The sequence below is a fragment of the Eucyclogobius newberryi genome, unplaced genomic scaffold (genome assembly GCF_026437365.1).
Source record: "Eucyclogobius newberryi isolate DKJ021-1_F unplaced genomic scaffold, fEucNew1.0.hap1 SCAF_2, whole genome shotgun sequence".
NCBI lineage: Eukaryota > Metazoa > Chordata > Actinopteri > Gobiiformes > Gobiidae > Eucyclogobius > Eucyclogobius newberryi.
The window spans coordinates 10016646-10031893 of NW_027315834.1; the positions used below are offsets into that span (position 1 = coordinate 10016646).

A 15248-nucleotide genomic window follows, 5' to 3' on the forward strand; every position below is an offset into this window, starting at 1 on the left:
CAGATCTGTCGTTCTAATCCACTGATGGAGCCACGGCAGCCTCGGATAGTGTTAATAACGTGGTCCGTCTCCTCTTCTCGCCGCACTCTGCAGGATGCGGGAGCAATCATCCACGTGTGTGAGGTGTGAATGGGCTCTGTGCAGCAGGTTTGTAATCGGGATAGGTGATGTAATGTCCTGTGCCCTGGGGAATCCAAGGCTGTGTTTAGAAGAGGTGTAACTGACAGTACTATGGGCTTAGGGTCATGTGTCACAGTATTAGATAAACCTGTTTAAAGGCTCAGTCATGGTTGCCTTACCAATGTGTCAATGCCCGATCTTGTCTGATCTTGGAAGCTAAGCAAGAAAGGGCTTGGGTATTTCTTGGATGGGAGGCCGCTGGAATGTCAGGTGCCACAGGCGGCCGGTTATTGTGTCCTTGGGCAAGACGCTTCACCCATTTTGCCTTCAGTGTTGATGTATGCTGGTGTGTGAATGAGAGAGTTGTAGAGTGAACGTGAGACAACGGATGGAGATGAACCCCCGGCTACAATCTGGCGCGTTTATCATGTATGATCTTAAACTGTCCTGACAAAAGGGGGAAAAGTGATCTGTACAATCCATTTTTAGTTATCATTATTGACATTTCCTGTGTTTGCACTGCCGTACCAAGTAAAGGTCACGCGCTCTAATATTTGGTTAGCGCGCCGTTAGCTTTGCATTCGCTGTAGCACAGTTTTCAATCTGCAATGTCAAAAGATGTATGTCCATCAAGTGTTGCATTAATTTTTTCATCACGATCTTATATTGATGACGTAGAGAGTGACCACTGCACAAAGTCTTCTCCAGCTCGTCCCAAACACTCTCACTGGGGTTCAGATCTGTAGTAGATTAGTTTCTGCTTCTCCTTAGATGTTTTCTATGCTCGATGCCAACGACTTGACCCTTCTCAAACACACTGGTTTTTCGTCTTTCCACATGGTTGTTTCAGAAATGAGAAGCCACTCACTGCATCAGTCGGGTTTAAATACTGAAAGATCATCACCTGTAGCAGTTCTCCAATAAGAGGCCTGTACATATTTGCTTAGTTGAATCCGTGTGGCAGTGTGTTATTAAGAAGGCATTCTCTATCTTCAAAAGGTCACCGTTGTATTGAATAAGCAAATGCATTGGTACAATTAGCGTTTATCCAGTGACAAGTTTAAATGTTGGCATCGTAAAACCTCTTTGGCCGTGTTGGTAAGTTAATGGAATCAGATATACTTTTTAGTTATGCAGTAAGCACAGAAGATAGATACAATTAGAGATATATGGGTTGGTTGGTTGATATATCGGACCGATATTTACACAATACACCATAGTATATTGGCCTTAAATCTCCAGCAGAGGTCAGTATGTAGGTTTGGCCGAGCGGCTGCCTAAAAACAAACATAAAGCTTAATCTGAACACTTTAGTGGGTAGAATACACAGCACATAGAAGTGTGTTATAAAGCAGTAAAAAAGGGTAGCACGCATTGTTGTCTTTTGGTGACAGACACGTATCAGCTTTGAACCAAAATCTGTGACCTTTAAATGACTCTGAAGGCCTGAGTAGAGCAGTTTATGTAAAATCCACGTCTGATAACAAAGGACGGAGCCCTAGCAGTTTTCCCCTACGTCAGGTTTATTACCAGCATAAAAGTACTACAAATGCAGTCATAAACCTAAAACCTAATGTTCCCCGTCACACGGTAAATGTCCTGGGAAGTGCAATCAGACACGTTATATTTGCTGGGAACACAAGTAATGTGTTCGTCTGCTTGTTTGATAGCTTTTACACAAAGCCGTTGACATCTGTCTGTTTGTTTTAAAGCAATCCGACCAGAGCTGACTTGGCTGGAACTACTACTACAATATCCTTTTCAAATAATATTAAATAGCATTAGACAGTCTTTTACAGCCACTCACCTTTTTGTTGGAAACGCTTAAACTGGACCATGACCGCTATTGACGTTTGAAAGCCGTTTTGTATTTTTCTTGTAAAACGTCTCGGCCCATGTTTTTCTAGGTGTCATTATGAATATGTGACATGCAGTAACATTTACTCTTGTATAGGGATGTCACGACAATATGAATGTTAGCGCTACGATCATTGTGAGAAAAAACTTTTACACGATTATTCACGATTATTGAGATTGGGACCAAATAACAGTGAAATCTTTAATTTTCTTTCAGTTCCATTGTCTGACGTGCTACTGTTCTTCAAGTTTGTGACCAACTTTATGCAATTTAACTTTCTGAAAGACAAAATAAAGTTAAATGTGACAAAAAACAGCCATTTAAGACTATATTTTGGACGCTACTGCCACAATTATATAATTTTTGGGTTCTTACGATTATATTGTGACCTGAATAATCCCGATATCGATTAACTGGATAGTCCTGACATCATTACTTATGCAGTTTCCCCAGATACATCTTTAGTCTAATGCGAGTGACATCTTGACCACCTTTTTTTTTGCTCTTACTTGTACGGCTCTTTGGCTCGTTGCCTCTGTTTGTCGGACTCAAACCCAAAACGATCAGTCGCTCTCTTATTCCATGCCAACTGCTCCGTGCAACCTCCTTCACGACAGGACGTTTTGACTTTTTAAATCATGGAGTCATTACTTGGATTTAGGCCGGTGATACAGATGAAGACGATGACTCAGCTGAAATGTGTCGGGAGCCGCGGGACGCCAGGGCGCTGCCGGTGGTGTGGGCGGTGCGGGTGGAGAGTATTGCTGATTAGGGAGCAGACAGGAGTAGACTGAAGCCCCATCATGGAGCCCGTGGCGCGTCTCCAACATGGCCGATCCCTGACAGATGCTGCGTCAGCCCTGCGTTCTCTGTGCACCTGTTTTTTTACTGCTGAGACGGAGTTTTGGGGGGATGTGATGAGGGTCAGAAGGGATTTAGTCACTGCTGTGATTCTTAAACGCTGGTACAGGCCACTCTGCTAGTGTGGAAACTAGTCTTGTTGCCAGTCTGAAAAACAAAACAAAATAGGTCTTGAGTTTTGGGATTATCCAACTGTAAATACATTTTGGAATGAGATTTATTTTCAACATTAAAGTGCTTATGACAGGCTTTTACGATTTTGTGATTAAGATTTTATTTGGTGTGTTTATATCTGTTGTACAAATAAATGATTACATTTTTACACCAATTGAGTAGGTATTTGTGGAGAAAACATTGACAAATCTGTAGAAAATCACACTAGGGATACTTACTCAAGTCAAAGTTTATGCAGAATTTAGAAAAAATAAACAACTTTTTGGACCCTCTAAACATTAATTTAACAAAATAAAATTGCCCTGCGACCGAGTTTCTAGCTTTGAGATGATAGTTTCTGATGATGATGATGATGATGATGATTATTGACTAGTTTCTTCATATTGCTTTTTTTGTTTGTACTATTTCTGGTCTGATTCAGCACAGATCTGGCTAAAGTCTGTTTAGATTGAGGTTGATGAACGGATTTGGTCCAGGTTTGCGCTCGGTTAGATCAGGTTGATTAATACTTTTAATACTACTTCAGAGAGTAGGAATTATGATTTTCATTTCCTTTCAATTCATATTTTAATAGTAAGGTTCTGTTCAGAATGCATATTTTAATCACGTAAAGGAATATTCACGTTGGAGAGAAGACTGAGATCTGGACTGAATCCCAGAACATGTCTGTAGAGGTCTAATCTACAGGGTTAGCAGCTTTACAAAGAACTATATTTATAATTTTAAAAAAACTTACCGTGGGTTCTCTCCGGGTTCTCTGGCTTCCTCCCACCATCCAAAGACATGCATGTGTTAGGTAAAATTGGTGACTCTAAATTGGCCCTGTTGAATTAATGTGAGAGTGAATGGTTGTCTGTCATGTCTATGTCTATGTGTTAACCCTGCGACGAGTTGGCCACTATCCAGGGTGTACCCGGCCTAAGGCCCAAAGTCACTGGGATAGGCTCCAGTCACCCGCGACCCCGAAAGGGAACAAGCGGTAGAAAATGGATGGATGGATGATGGATGGATGGATGGATGGATATATATATATATATATATATATATATATATATATATATATATATATATATACTCTCACAAAGAATACAGAAATTGTGCAATTCCCTGCAGTGATTCTAAAAGAAAACTGGAGCATCTATTGTTTTATATATCAAAATGAAATGAAGACAAAGGTGTAGCATTAGCTTCAGTCATAAAGATGTCCTTTTGTCTTGTGTGTCCAGGTGAACGCGTAGCAGACTGGCCCTGCGGTGTGGAGCCTCCTGCTAAAACCTGCCCCAACGGGACCCAGTGCAGAGAGTACTTCCCCGGACCCAACTCTGGCATTACCAACTTCGACAACATCCTGTTCGCCGTGCTCACTGTCTTCCAGTGCATCACCATGGAGGGCTGGGTGGAGATCCTCTACAGCGTGAGTCATTACACGTGACGCTAGGCCTAAACCATTTGGGGTTAGGTCTGATTGTGATTTTTCAGACATACTTTGTGATTGTAATTAGATTTGCGATTTACAGTATGTTTTAATAGTTGGATTGTGTTCAAAGTGCACATTATATCACTCCAGTGAGACAAAAACACTCCCTCCTACATTATACAATGCAAATATTACCCTCATTCTGAAACCTGACAGAGATGATGACAATCCTGCATCGTACCGACCAATATCTATGTTAAACTTGGATTGTAAGATTTTCACAAAAATACTCGCCAACAGGCTAAACAATTGTATTGAATCAATAGTGCACAATGATCAATCAGGATTTATCCCTAACAGATACTCTTTTTTCAATACGAAAAGAGTGCTTAATGTCACATATTATAAGTTTCTTGCAAGTTCCAAGAAGGCGATTGTGTATTTAGATGCTGAAAAGGCTTTTGACCAGGTGGAGCGGGGATATTTGTTTAAAATACTGGAGAGGTTTGGCCTGGGTGACTCTTTTGTTTCTTGGGTGCAGCTGGCATATTCAAATCCATCAGCTTCAGTTATCACTAATCAAGAAAGGTCACACCCCATTTCACTTGAAAGGGGCACCCGTCAGGGATGCCCCCTTTCACCGTTACTATTTGCCCTCGCCATTGAGCCTTTGGCAATCAGTATTAGAGAAAATCCACTGATTAGACCCATAACAATTGGAAGTGTTGATCATAAAATATCACTCTATGCTGACGACATAGCTCTTTTTATATCGGACCCTGAGCTATCCATTCCCCATTTACTGGATTTAATTAATTCATTTGGCAGAGTGTCTGGGTACACTATAAATTGGCAGAAGAGTGACCTTATGATACTTGCAGCTGACTTGGACCCCGCTTTTGTGTCCTCGACATCATTTAATACATCAGACACTGTTAAATATTTAGGCATTAAAATCACAAAGAATCCAAAGTGTCTATTTAAATGTAACTTTGCCTCTATCAATGTAGGGTAGATACTATAAAAATGGTTTCTTTGCCAAGATTTCTTTACTTATTTCAAAACATCCCAATTTACATTCCAATGTCATACTTCAAACTGATTAACTCTTCAATTAGGCCCTTTATCTGGGGATATAAGGCTCACAGAATATCAAAGCAACATCTCCAAAAACCAAGGCGGGTCGGGGGTCTTGGCCTACCTTGTTTTTTACATTACTATTGGGCTGCCAATACGAGAGTGATGATATACTGAGTGATGATATACAGCTGTAGTTCCCTCTTGGCTGACAATTGAACGCAGTTTGATTTCAAATACATCTCTCCAGGCAATTCTCAGTTCATCTCCAAGGCCAGTGTCCTCCCGGAGAGGAGAGCACTTTATTTTATTGAACTGTCAGAAAATTTGGTCACAAATGCGAAGGTTCTCGGAGATTTCAAATACTTTAGTGTATGCTCCCATATGGCGTAACCATGCATTCCCTCCTTCACTCACAGATGTAGTCTTTAAAGAATGGAGTCGTAAGGGCATAGTATCCATCAAAGATCTCTACATTAACAAACAGTTTTGCTCATTTGAACGATTGCGATCCAAATTTGCCCTGCCTAAAACTCATTTCTTTAGGTTTCTACAGTTGAGAAACTACATCAGACAGAATATCCCAGCATTTGACTCCCTCCCTGAGGAAAATGCTTTGTTTAAGATTAGGGCTGGGCAACGATTAAAATTTTTAATCACGATTAATCGCATTATTTCCCTGATTAATCATGATTAATCGCATTTTTATGTGCAAAATTCAAAATGAATTCAAAAGAAGTGTAAAGTGCATCAGCATTTTTATTCAGTAGCAGTTAAATAAAATATTAAGTATTCACTTGCCACAAAATCCTGAGCCACAATCATTAAAGATGAACAGGCCACTTCAGAGGTAACGTCAGAAACATTGTAATCTCATTAAACATTAGACACTCAAAACACATTTTAGGAGCAGCAGAACCAGTCTAGTACCAAATGTCCCTAAACCAGAAAACACTTCAGTACAGTTTGTACATTCTTAGAACTTGACACTAAAGCGCCATAACATTAGTTGTGCAAACAAACACTTAAAACCAGTGAAATACAAATAAATACATTGTGTGTTATCAAACACAAAACTAAAGCTTATTGCCACTGCCAGGGCTTTGAAAAGAACCAGAAAAGTTTGTAGATTCCTAAAACTGGGTATTTTTTTTACTCCTCTGCACTAAGCCAGTTGCTAAGGCACACCAGATTATTCCGGCGGGCCCGCGGCGGGTTGCCTCGGCTGGCGCCTATAGCAGCTGACTTTGTAAAGTCAATAAACCAAAGCCATGGTCCAACATTAAACTCCATTTACACCACGAGGAAAGCAACACAGCACAACTCCTCCACTGAGCATGTGCAGGACGAGTCGGACGCACATCTGCTGCCGGACAGTGTTGGGAAAGTTCACTTTCTACATGAACTAGTTCAGTTCATAGTTTGGAATAGTGAATCCTTACCCAGGATTTACATTCACATTGAAGGGACAGACTTCCCCCATGTGTTGCTGTCCATTCAGCACCACACTAGCAGCAGTAGCAGCAGCTTTCAGCCCCACAGTTTATTCTCAAAAACATGAGGGAAAACTTGCTGGGCAAAGTTTGCACAGAAATTTTAGATTGTTCCCATCCTCACCGACCTTATCATAAAACTCACGTAAATGGTCGTAGAAGGGCGACTCCTGCTGCTCTGTTGACTACACGTTGTGGTCGCGTCCGTGCTGCTTTTTGTTTTGATGCGCATGCGCAGTGCGGTGCGACACGCAAAATCTCTGTCTCCGCGATCTATCGCCTCTACAACTTCAGAGCTCTCACACTTGTCAGACACAGGCTCTTTTTGGGCAACTTAACGGTGTTTTTTGCCTGGAAGTCTCTAGAATTCTGTCACTTTATTGAACGAAAATAAAAAGAACGAAGGTGCCGTTCACAGACACCAGAATGAATGCGTTCATATTATCGTTCGTCAGCAGTAATACCGTTCGGTCAGTTCACGTTCACCAAAATTATACAGGTACAACACTGTCTACGGACATGAATCGGGCGCGTCGAGAATGCTCGTCCGGTGCGTTTGTCTTTCTAATGGCTTTAGGACTGGTGCGGACCAGGGGAATCCGACCTGCGTTAATGTGCGTTAAAGTAAATGATCGCGTTAAATAAGTGATGAGTTAACGCGATAATAACGCGTTAACTTGCCCAGCCCTATTTAAGATATTATTAGGCTCTCCAGAGGCAAAGTATCTGATCTCAGTATTGGTGAAATTTTTTTCGCTTAATATTGCTCAACCCGCTATGGATATCAAACAAAAATGGGAAGAGGATCTTAACATTTCAATCAAAGACGACATATGGCAACGAGCCCTGAATGGTAGTCATCATTGCTCTATCAATGCCAGACTCAAGTTAATACAATTCAAGGTCACTCACAGGTTGCATTACTCAAAAGTTAAATTAAATAGAATCTTTCGACTCCTAGTTCGCTTGCCCACCAATTCTGGTTGTGTCCCAAGCTCAAAGGCTTTTTGGTGTTCCATAATATGGATTATTTCAATGGTACTCCCGTGCACTTAAAGTTACTATTGACCCAGACCTCGAAACAGCTCTTCTTGGTTTCTCTAGTACCTTGGAGAAGATAGGTGAGAATGCTTCTGCAGCAGTGACATATGGTATGGTAATTGCTAAAAGATAAAATTGTGGAAATCTGATTCTCCACCGCAATTTGAATCCCGGCTCAGGGAATTAATTGGAATTCTCCATATTGAGAAGTTGAGGTATGAGGTCTCTGGTACCCTCAAAAAATTTACATTTTATGGAAACCCATTCTAGAACATTTGAACCTTTAGTGGCCCCCCTAATGCATTATTTTACTGTAATAGGATATTAATGCGGACAGCTCTCTTATTCTCTCTGGAAGTTCTGTAACCAAGCACGTTTGTTATTTTATTTTTTGTTGTTGCTTTTTAATTGTTTTGTTTTATGTGAGTTATATATGTATGTTTGCTTTATTAGTGTTGTTAATACATTTTAAACGTATGGCAGAGGATTTAGTGAATGGTCATGTGAGACAACAACTCCTGGGATTTTTGTGTCATTCACAGCAAGCTTGGTATTTTTACTGCTGTACCTCTGTGGGATGTTCTTATATTTGAAAATATAGTAAGTGCACATTATAAATATTTCCATGTGCATTAAAAATTGAGAGAAGTCTGGTCTGGCATGGATGAGAGCAGAAACAATTGTCTGAACTCTTTGTGAAGCTGAGACTCTGTAGTTGAGACTTCTGTCGCCTGATTTACTCAAGCTCAAGCTCTGCACAGAGGAAAATCAGATTTCAAGTCCTGCTTAGAGATTTTCTTTGGTAAATGCATGGAGGTGTAAAGCTGCTGTTGGAGAATGGGTGATTTGACTGAGAGAAAGTTATTTCCATATTTTACCTTTCCATAAGCTTGATAGTTATTGTATATCAGATGGTGAACCTAATGGGATAAATCAACCAGGTTTATGCAGACCTGCTGGAGCAAATTGGAGTCGAAGCCATCACAGTGACCTTCAGCCCTAATCTATTCTTCTCAATGTCTTGTCCTGTATTTGGTACAATATAACTTCCTAAAGTCTGTGTTTGTTCTTGAACAGCGGGAGATAGTGCAGCACTTCTACATTGAAATGAATGTTTGCTGTTAACATGTTGTGTGAAATTTTAACTACAGACTTAACAGGTTTTATACAGAATAATATTTTCCAATTGTTGATGTGCGGGTGACGAGAGGCTGAGGAGGCTTGCGCTTTTGCTGCTGGGGTGAAAGAAAGTGGTGGAACACAGCTGAAGTGGCTGAAACATGTTTTGAAAAAGAAAAAAACAATTCCACTTTCTTTTTTGTCAAATCATTGTTCCACACACGGTTTGATCCTCTTTTTTTTTATCTGGGTGTGTGGTTTCCAGTGGAGCTGGTTTCCGCCCTTCCGTGATATGAAGACATTTTTCATCAGAAGAGCTCGCTGGGTTTGGCTCATTATCCTCCGCACTGCAGAGACTTTCACCAGTCTCATCTCTTTTTGACTCCTCTCCCGCACTTTTTGATCTTCTGTTTTAATGTCACCCACAGTTTTTTATTTTAGTTTTTGGCTTATATCTTAAAGCTCCTCTCGCCTCAGAACATTTTTTGTGTTATGTTCAATTTCTGTGCTTTGCTGATGATCCAGAAAGATTGCTGTTTTTCTCTTTTTTATTGTTGTTTTCAGGGTAGAGTAGGCTTTCTTATCTTTTCAGACCGGGACCCCCACAGTGTTATAATTTCAAATCTTGAAATCCACACCATCTCGCTGTAGAAAAAGAGAACTTCTACAGAGCTGAAACTGGGAATGAATATGATTATTCCAAAACACTAGATGTGTTTTGAACAATGGGATAAGCAATTAGATTAAGGGGTTACATTTGTGATTTATGTTTTAACAGCATGGTTTTGTTGAAAGTTTACATTTTAAACATATCAGGGAGCAAACACATCTGAGACTAGAATAGGATTTCCTAAACGCATAAAAGAATCTTTGCATTTCATGTTTTTGGATCGGCTTGTCTTGATGATATTGTTCTTTTTTGTAGCTGCACAGGCTCAAATAATAAGTAACTTCTATAATACCTAATAAATAGATACTACATTAAGTACTTAAGTGTTTCATTCTGCTATTTGTTTATTGAAGCTCATGTCATTATTGATTTTATGCATTTAGAAAAGAGTTTACTGGAATTTTCCTGCTTTTGGGTTATTGTGTCAAGTTGTTTCAATATTATCGTTTACCGTGACACATTTTTCTATCAATATATTGCACATTGAAATGTGTTATCGTGAGCGTCTGTTTTGGCCTAATGTGTAGGGTTAGCAGGTTTTTGTCTTTTGCAGAGGAACTTATATTGGATTGGGTTAAATCTCGCAGCCCAAAGTGGACCGTGCACTGTTGACATTGCTTTGTTCTGATTGTCCCAGAAAATTCCCTGAAAAAAGATTCCAGATCTCAGGGACTTTCCTGCGTAGTATAAAATATAATCATGCACGAATCTAGGCTGTTTGCTCCCACTGACCAAGTCAATGCTTTTTGGTGAATAATTGTGTTGTTTGTAATTGTGTTTCGGTTTCAGAGTCAAAAAGGGGTTTAATGTCATTGTAAGAGAACAGAATTTACAAACTAGGAACTTTCATTAAAGTGAAAATTACAACAATGAATAACAATCGTAGCAAAATATATCAAAAATGGCATGAATAAAATTTAGAATTTACAAATAAAATAATTGTATCTTTCTTTTATTTGTAAAGAGACAATGGATGTTTATGGTGTCTCATGATGTTCATCTTTTTAGACTCATGATTAAACATTATTATTTATTTGAATTGATTATGATGAATTAACAGCATTTCCCTACTATTTCATTACAGTAATTGTTTAATTTATGGATGAAACTACTTGAATTAATGCTTGAATCTCTCATTTCCCCTGATTATTAAATGTTTAGCCTCTAAAGTCTCCATCCTGACACGCTGCTCAATGAAGGCATCACAGGGAGTTGAGTGCACTAGTGACCACTGCTCCACTTAAGCAGGAGCAGTGGTCACTAGTGGTCACTACAGTAAACAGTGCTCAAAGCTTTCCGGAGGATCTGCCTAATACAAAAACACATCCAATCCCATGTTTTAAAAAGCCTTTACAAGTGCCTGATTGTTGGACCTCATTCTTTAAACTGTGGTAACTAATGATCTCAGCCTCTCTAAGTAGAAAGTGAGCTGTCGGGTGCAGTTCTTATATAATGGTGTGGATCAAAACCCCGGCCTGATGAGGGTCTAATGCCCTCAGCAAATTATAACCCTCAGTCCAAACGGGTCTGACACTTCAGCGGAAAATAACTCCAGTCTCTTTAAGCACTTTATGAATTCATTTGACATAAAAAAAAAAAAAAAGGTTCATACTTTTAATTGACTTGCAACAATTGTGTCTAGTATTATTTCCTATGCCTGTAAAGGGCCTTAATTGTCCTCGAGTGGATAGCAAAGAAAAGAAAAATATTCAAAATTAGTCTTGAACTGGATAACATTTCAAAACATCCACCCACATATATTGTGTGTTCAGAAATGTTCAGCAGTTCAGTTCAGTTCAGTTTCTACAATAATAATGTGAATTGTGCATCTTTAATAATAATTTCACCAACTAGGGTTAAGCTTAATAAGTAAATAAATAAAATAGCTGAAACAATATTTTGGGACGCAATTTTTACTTAAGTTCAAGTGGGGAGTTATTATTAGGCCCGAGCCGAAGGACGAGTGTCGTCCCGGCGAGGGACTTATTCCAGGCCCGGGTTTTTGCCTCTGCGACAGCACGAGCCGCGGCTCGCTTGGCCTGCCACTACCTGTCGATGACCTCCGGAGACCCACAAGCCAGAGTGGCCTGATAAGCCTCCTTCTTCAGTCTGACGGCATCCCTTACTTCCGGTGTCCACCACCGGGTTCGGGGGTTGCCGCCACGACAGGCACCGGAGACCTTGCGACCACAGCTCCGAGCAGCCGCATCAACAATGGAGGCGGAGAACATGGTCCACTCGAACCCAATGTCCCTAACCTCCCCTGGGACATGGGAGAATACCCTACTGACAGAGGGCTCCACAAGACGTTCCCAACAGACCCTCACAATGCGCTTGGGTCTGCCAAGTCTGTCCGGCTTCCTCCTCCGCCAGCGGATCCAACTCCAAGGTGGTGAGTCGGTTGACAACTCTGCCCCTCTCTTCACCCGAGTGTCCAAGACACGCGGCCGGAGGTCAGACACGACAACAAAGTCGATCATTGACCTCCGGCCTAGGGTGTCCTGGTGCCATGTGCACTGATGAACACCCTTTTGTGCTTGAACATGGTGTTCGTTATGGACAATCCGTGGCTAGCACAGAAGTCCAATAACTGAACACCGCTCGGGTTCAGATCGGGGAAGCCGTTCTTCCCGATCACCCCTCCCCAGGTGTCACTGTCATTGCCCACTTGGGCGTTGAAGTCCCCCAGTAGAACAACGGAGTCCCCGGTCGGTGCACTGTCCAGTACTCCTCCCAAGGACTCCAAGAAGGCTGTGTACTATGCACTGCTGTTCGGCCCGTAGGCCGCCACAACAGTGAGAGACCTGTCCTCCACCCGAAGGCGGAGGGACGCGACCCTCTCGTTCACTGGGGTGAACTCCAACACGTGGCGGCTGAGCTGAGGGGCCATAAGCCCACACCAGCCCGCCGCCTCTCCCCGCGGGCAACACCAGAGAAGTGGAGCGTCCAGCCCCTCTCGAGGAGATGGGTTCCAGAGCCCAAACTGTGCGTGGAGGTGAGGCCGACTATATCTAGTCGTATCGCTCAACCTCCCGCACAAGCTCAGGCTCTTTCCCCCCCAGTGAGGTGACATTCCATGTCCCCAGAGTTAGTATCTGTGTCTGGAGATCTGGTCGCCGAGACCCCTGCCGTCGACTGCCGCCCAGATCTCTCTGCACCGGCCCCTTATGGATCCTCCTGCGGGTGGTGGGCCCACGGGAGGGCGGCTCCACGTCGCTCCTTCGGGCTGTGCCGGGCCCCGTGGGGTAAGACCCGGCCACCAGGCGCTTGCCATCGAGCACCCATCCCAGGCCTGGCTCCAGGATGGGGCCCGGTGACGCCGATCCGGGCGACGTAATCGGCCTTGTTTTTGAACTTATCCATATATATATAATAATATTTACATATAATATTATATATATATATATATATATATATATATATATATATATATATATATATATATATAAATATATATATATATATAATTAATATATATATAATTAATATATATATAATTAATATATACACACGCTGCCATGAAAATGTTCCATGAAGTAGTGTAAAAGTGTGTGCTGTTTGTGAGGAAGAGGTGATATCAGCGGGGGGATTAGAGGGACTTCGCGGTGGCTCCTACGCCGCGGTCGCAAGGGGGGCGAGGGCCTTTATCGCCGCGTGCAGCTTTAATTATTATTATTTTTGCATTACAACCAAATTTGAGCTGTAGAGATAGAAAAAAATGTACTTCTATCATTAATTATATATAAATAATTAAGTGATCAGCTCATATTCTCTCAACAATCATATACATACTAAAGAGTTTACTCAGATTCACTTTAGGCTTCACGCTTTAGGCTTATTGTGTCGGTGTATTGAAATAATTTTTTTTGTTTAAGTTTTTTGGTCTCTTTTTAGTCTTTTTTGTTGTTGTCTTTTTATGTTGTTGTTTGTTTCTCTCACTAAAAAGCAAAAATATAAATAGAAAAAAGTATTCTGATTCTTTGATTCTATTCAGGGCCTTTTGTAATCCAAGTATTTCCATTTTAATATAGTAAATTCTAATTCTGATTCAAGTCCAGTTACCATCAATAACAACACTCCTCTTGAGTCTTCAGTGACAGCTGTAGGGGGACAGTGCTGTCAGTGTGACAGGGGGGAGGGCTTATCTCAATGAGATGCAAATGAGCCCCGCCCCCCTGTGACTCTGGGCTCACTCCGGTGAGAAACTTTGAGCCCTGTTTTCTCAGTGAATGGGTTTGGGAGTTGTATACATTCAAATGACCACAACTTACTCAAATATTATCAGATGTCCATGAGTGAGACATCATTGGAAAGCTTTGAGAATCTGTGAATAACTCAAAATGTCTCCGGGTAGACATGTAACTGGTTTAGCCACGGTCAGACACATATTGTTATCGCGATGGCACATTATGTTTGCCTGTTTTTACTCAATAAGTAGAAGTTTGCTCCGCTCCGCATGAAGCTGAGGCCCATATGGACTCATCAGGAGCACCTTCCTCGAGGGCAGCATCGGCAGAGTTCTAATGAAGAGCGAGTGGCTTGAGGCGGTGCGTGCCATATGCCCCCCGCGTGCTCCCCTGCTGCGGCCTCGCTCAAGGTGCTGCGGATAAACAAGACCTCTCAGACAGCGGGAGGGTAAAGAACACGCTCAGGGAGATGGAGGCGCGTGCGTGTGCGTGAACTTATGAACCGAGAGGCAAAAGGCAGGCCGGATGCAAGACGTTCAAGGGATTGTGTCATGTGTTGTTCTGTGGTTTTAAAGTACTTTTGGATGTGGTGGATGCGTTATTTCAAAATAAAATAATGTGTACGTCTGGGCAACCGGCTGTGCTCCTCCTGCTGCCTCAGATCATGTGTTATTTGTGGATTCAGGGTGCGATCACGGCCTCTGCGACACATCTGAGCCACTGTCATCTGTTACAGAGTGTACGGGAAGGTCATTTAACAGTCAGACAATTCACCTCTCAAATTTACTGATGAATAAATGAATGAATGAATGAATGAAAACCTTCGTTCCCCGTGGGGAATTTGAAGTAAAAGAAAATATATAGAGACAGGAACATTAAAGTGCACAGAGACAGGAACATTAAAGTGCACCCTACAGGTCGGACGACTCATAGAACTAAAATGCAGTTAAGATAAATATATGTTGAATTTAGCTAAAAAATATTAATATTCTATCAAAATGGATGACATCACACTAGGAAATTACCAAGCAAACGCTGCAAAAACTCATCAAATGTCACAATTTTTTTTCTGACAAATAAAAATATGAGAGCGACTTTATTTTGTTGAATTAATGTTTAGAGAGTCAAACATTTTGCTAAACTTAGATTGGAATGAGCTTTCCTACTGTGATGTCACTTCCTGTCATTTTCTACAGCTTTTTCAAGTTTTTTCCACAAATATCTACTCAAT

General features: G+C 41.4%; 1 protein-coding gene across 1 annotated transcript in view; it reads left to right on the forward strand.

Moving 5' to 3' along the window:
- LOC140366953 (voltage-dependent N-type calcium channel subunit alpha-1B-like) overlaps positions 1-15248 on the forward strand; it is a 197768-nt gene that overhangs the window by 58223 nt on the left and 124297 nt on the right. The window contains exon 6 of the mRNA XM_072453216.1: positions 4240-4427. Coding sequence (XP_072309317.1) covers positions 4240-4427 — 188 coding nt within the window. The remainder of the gene's footprint in view (positions 1-4239; positions 4428-15248) is intronic.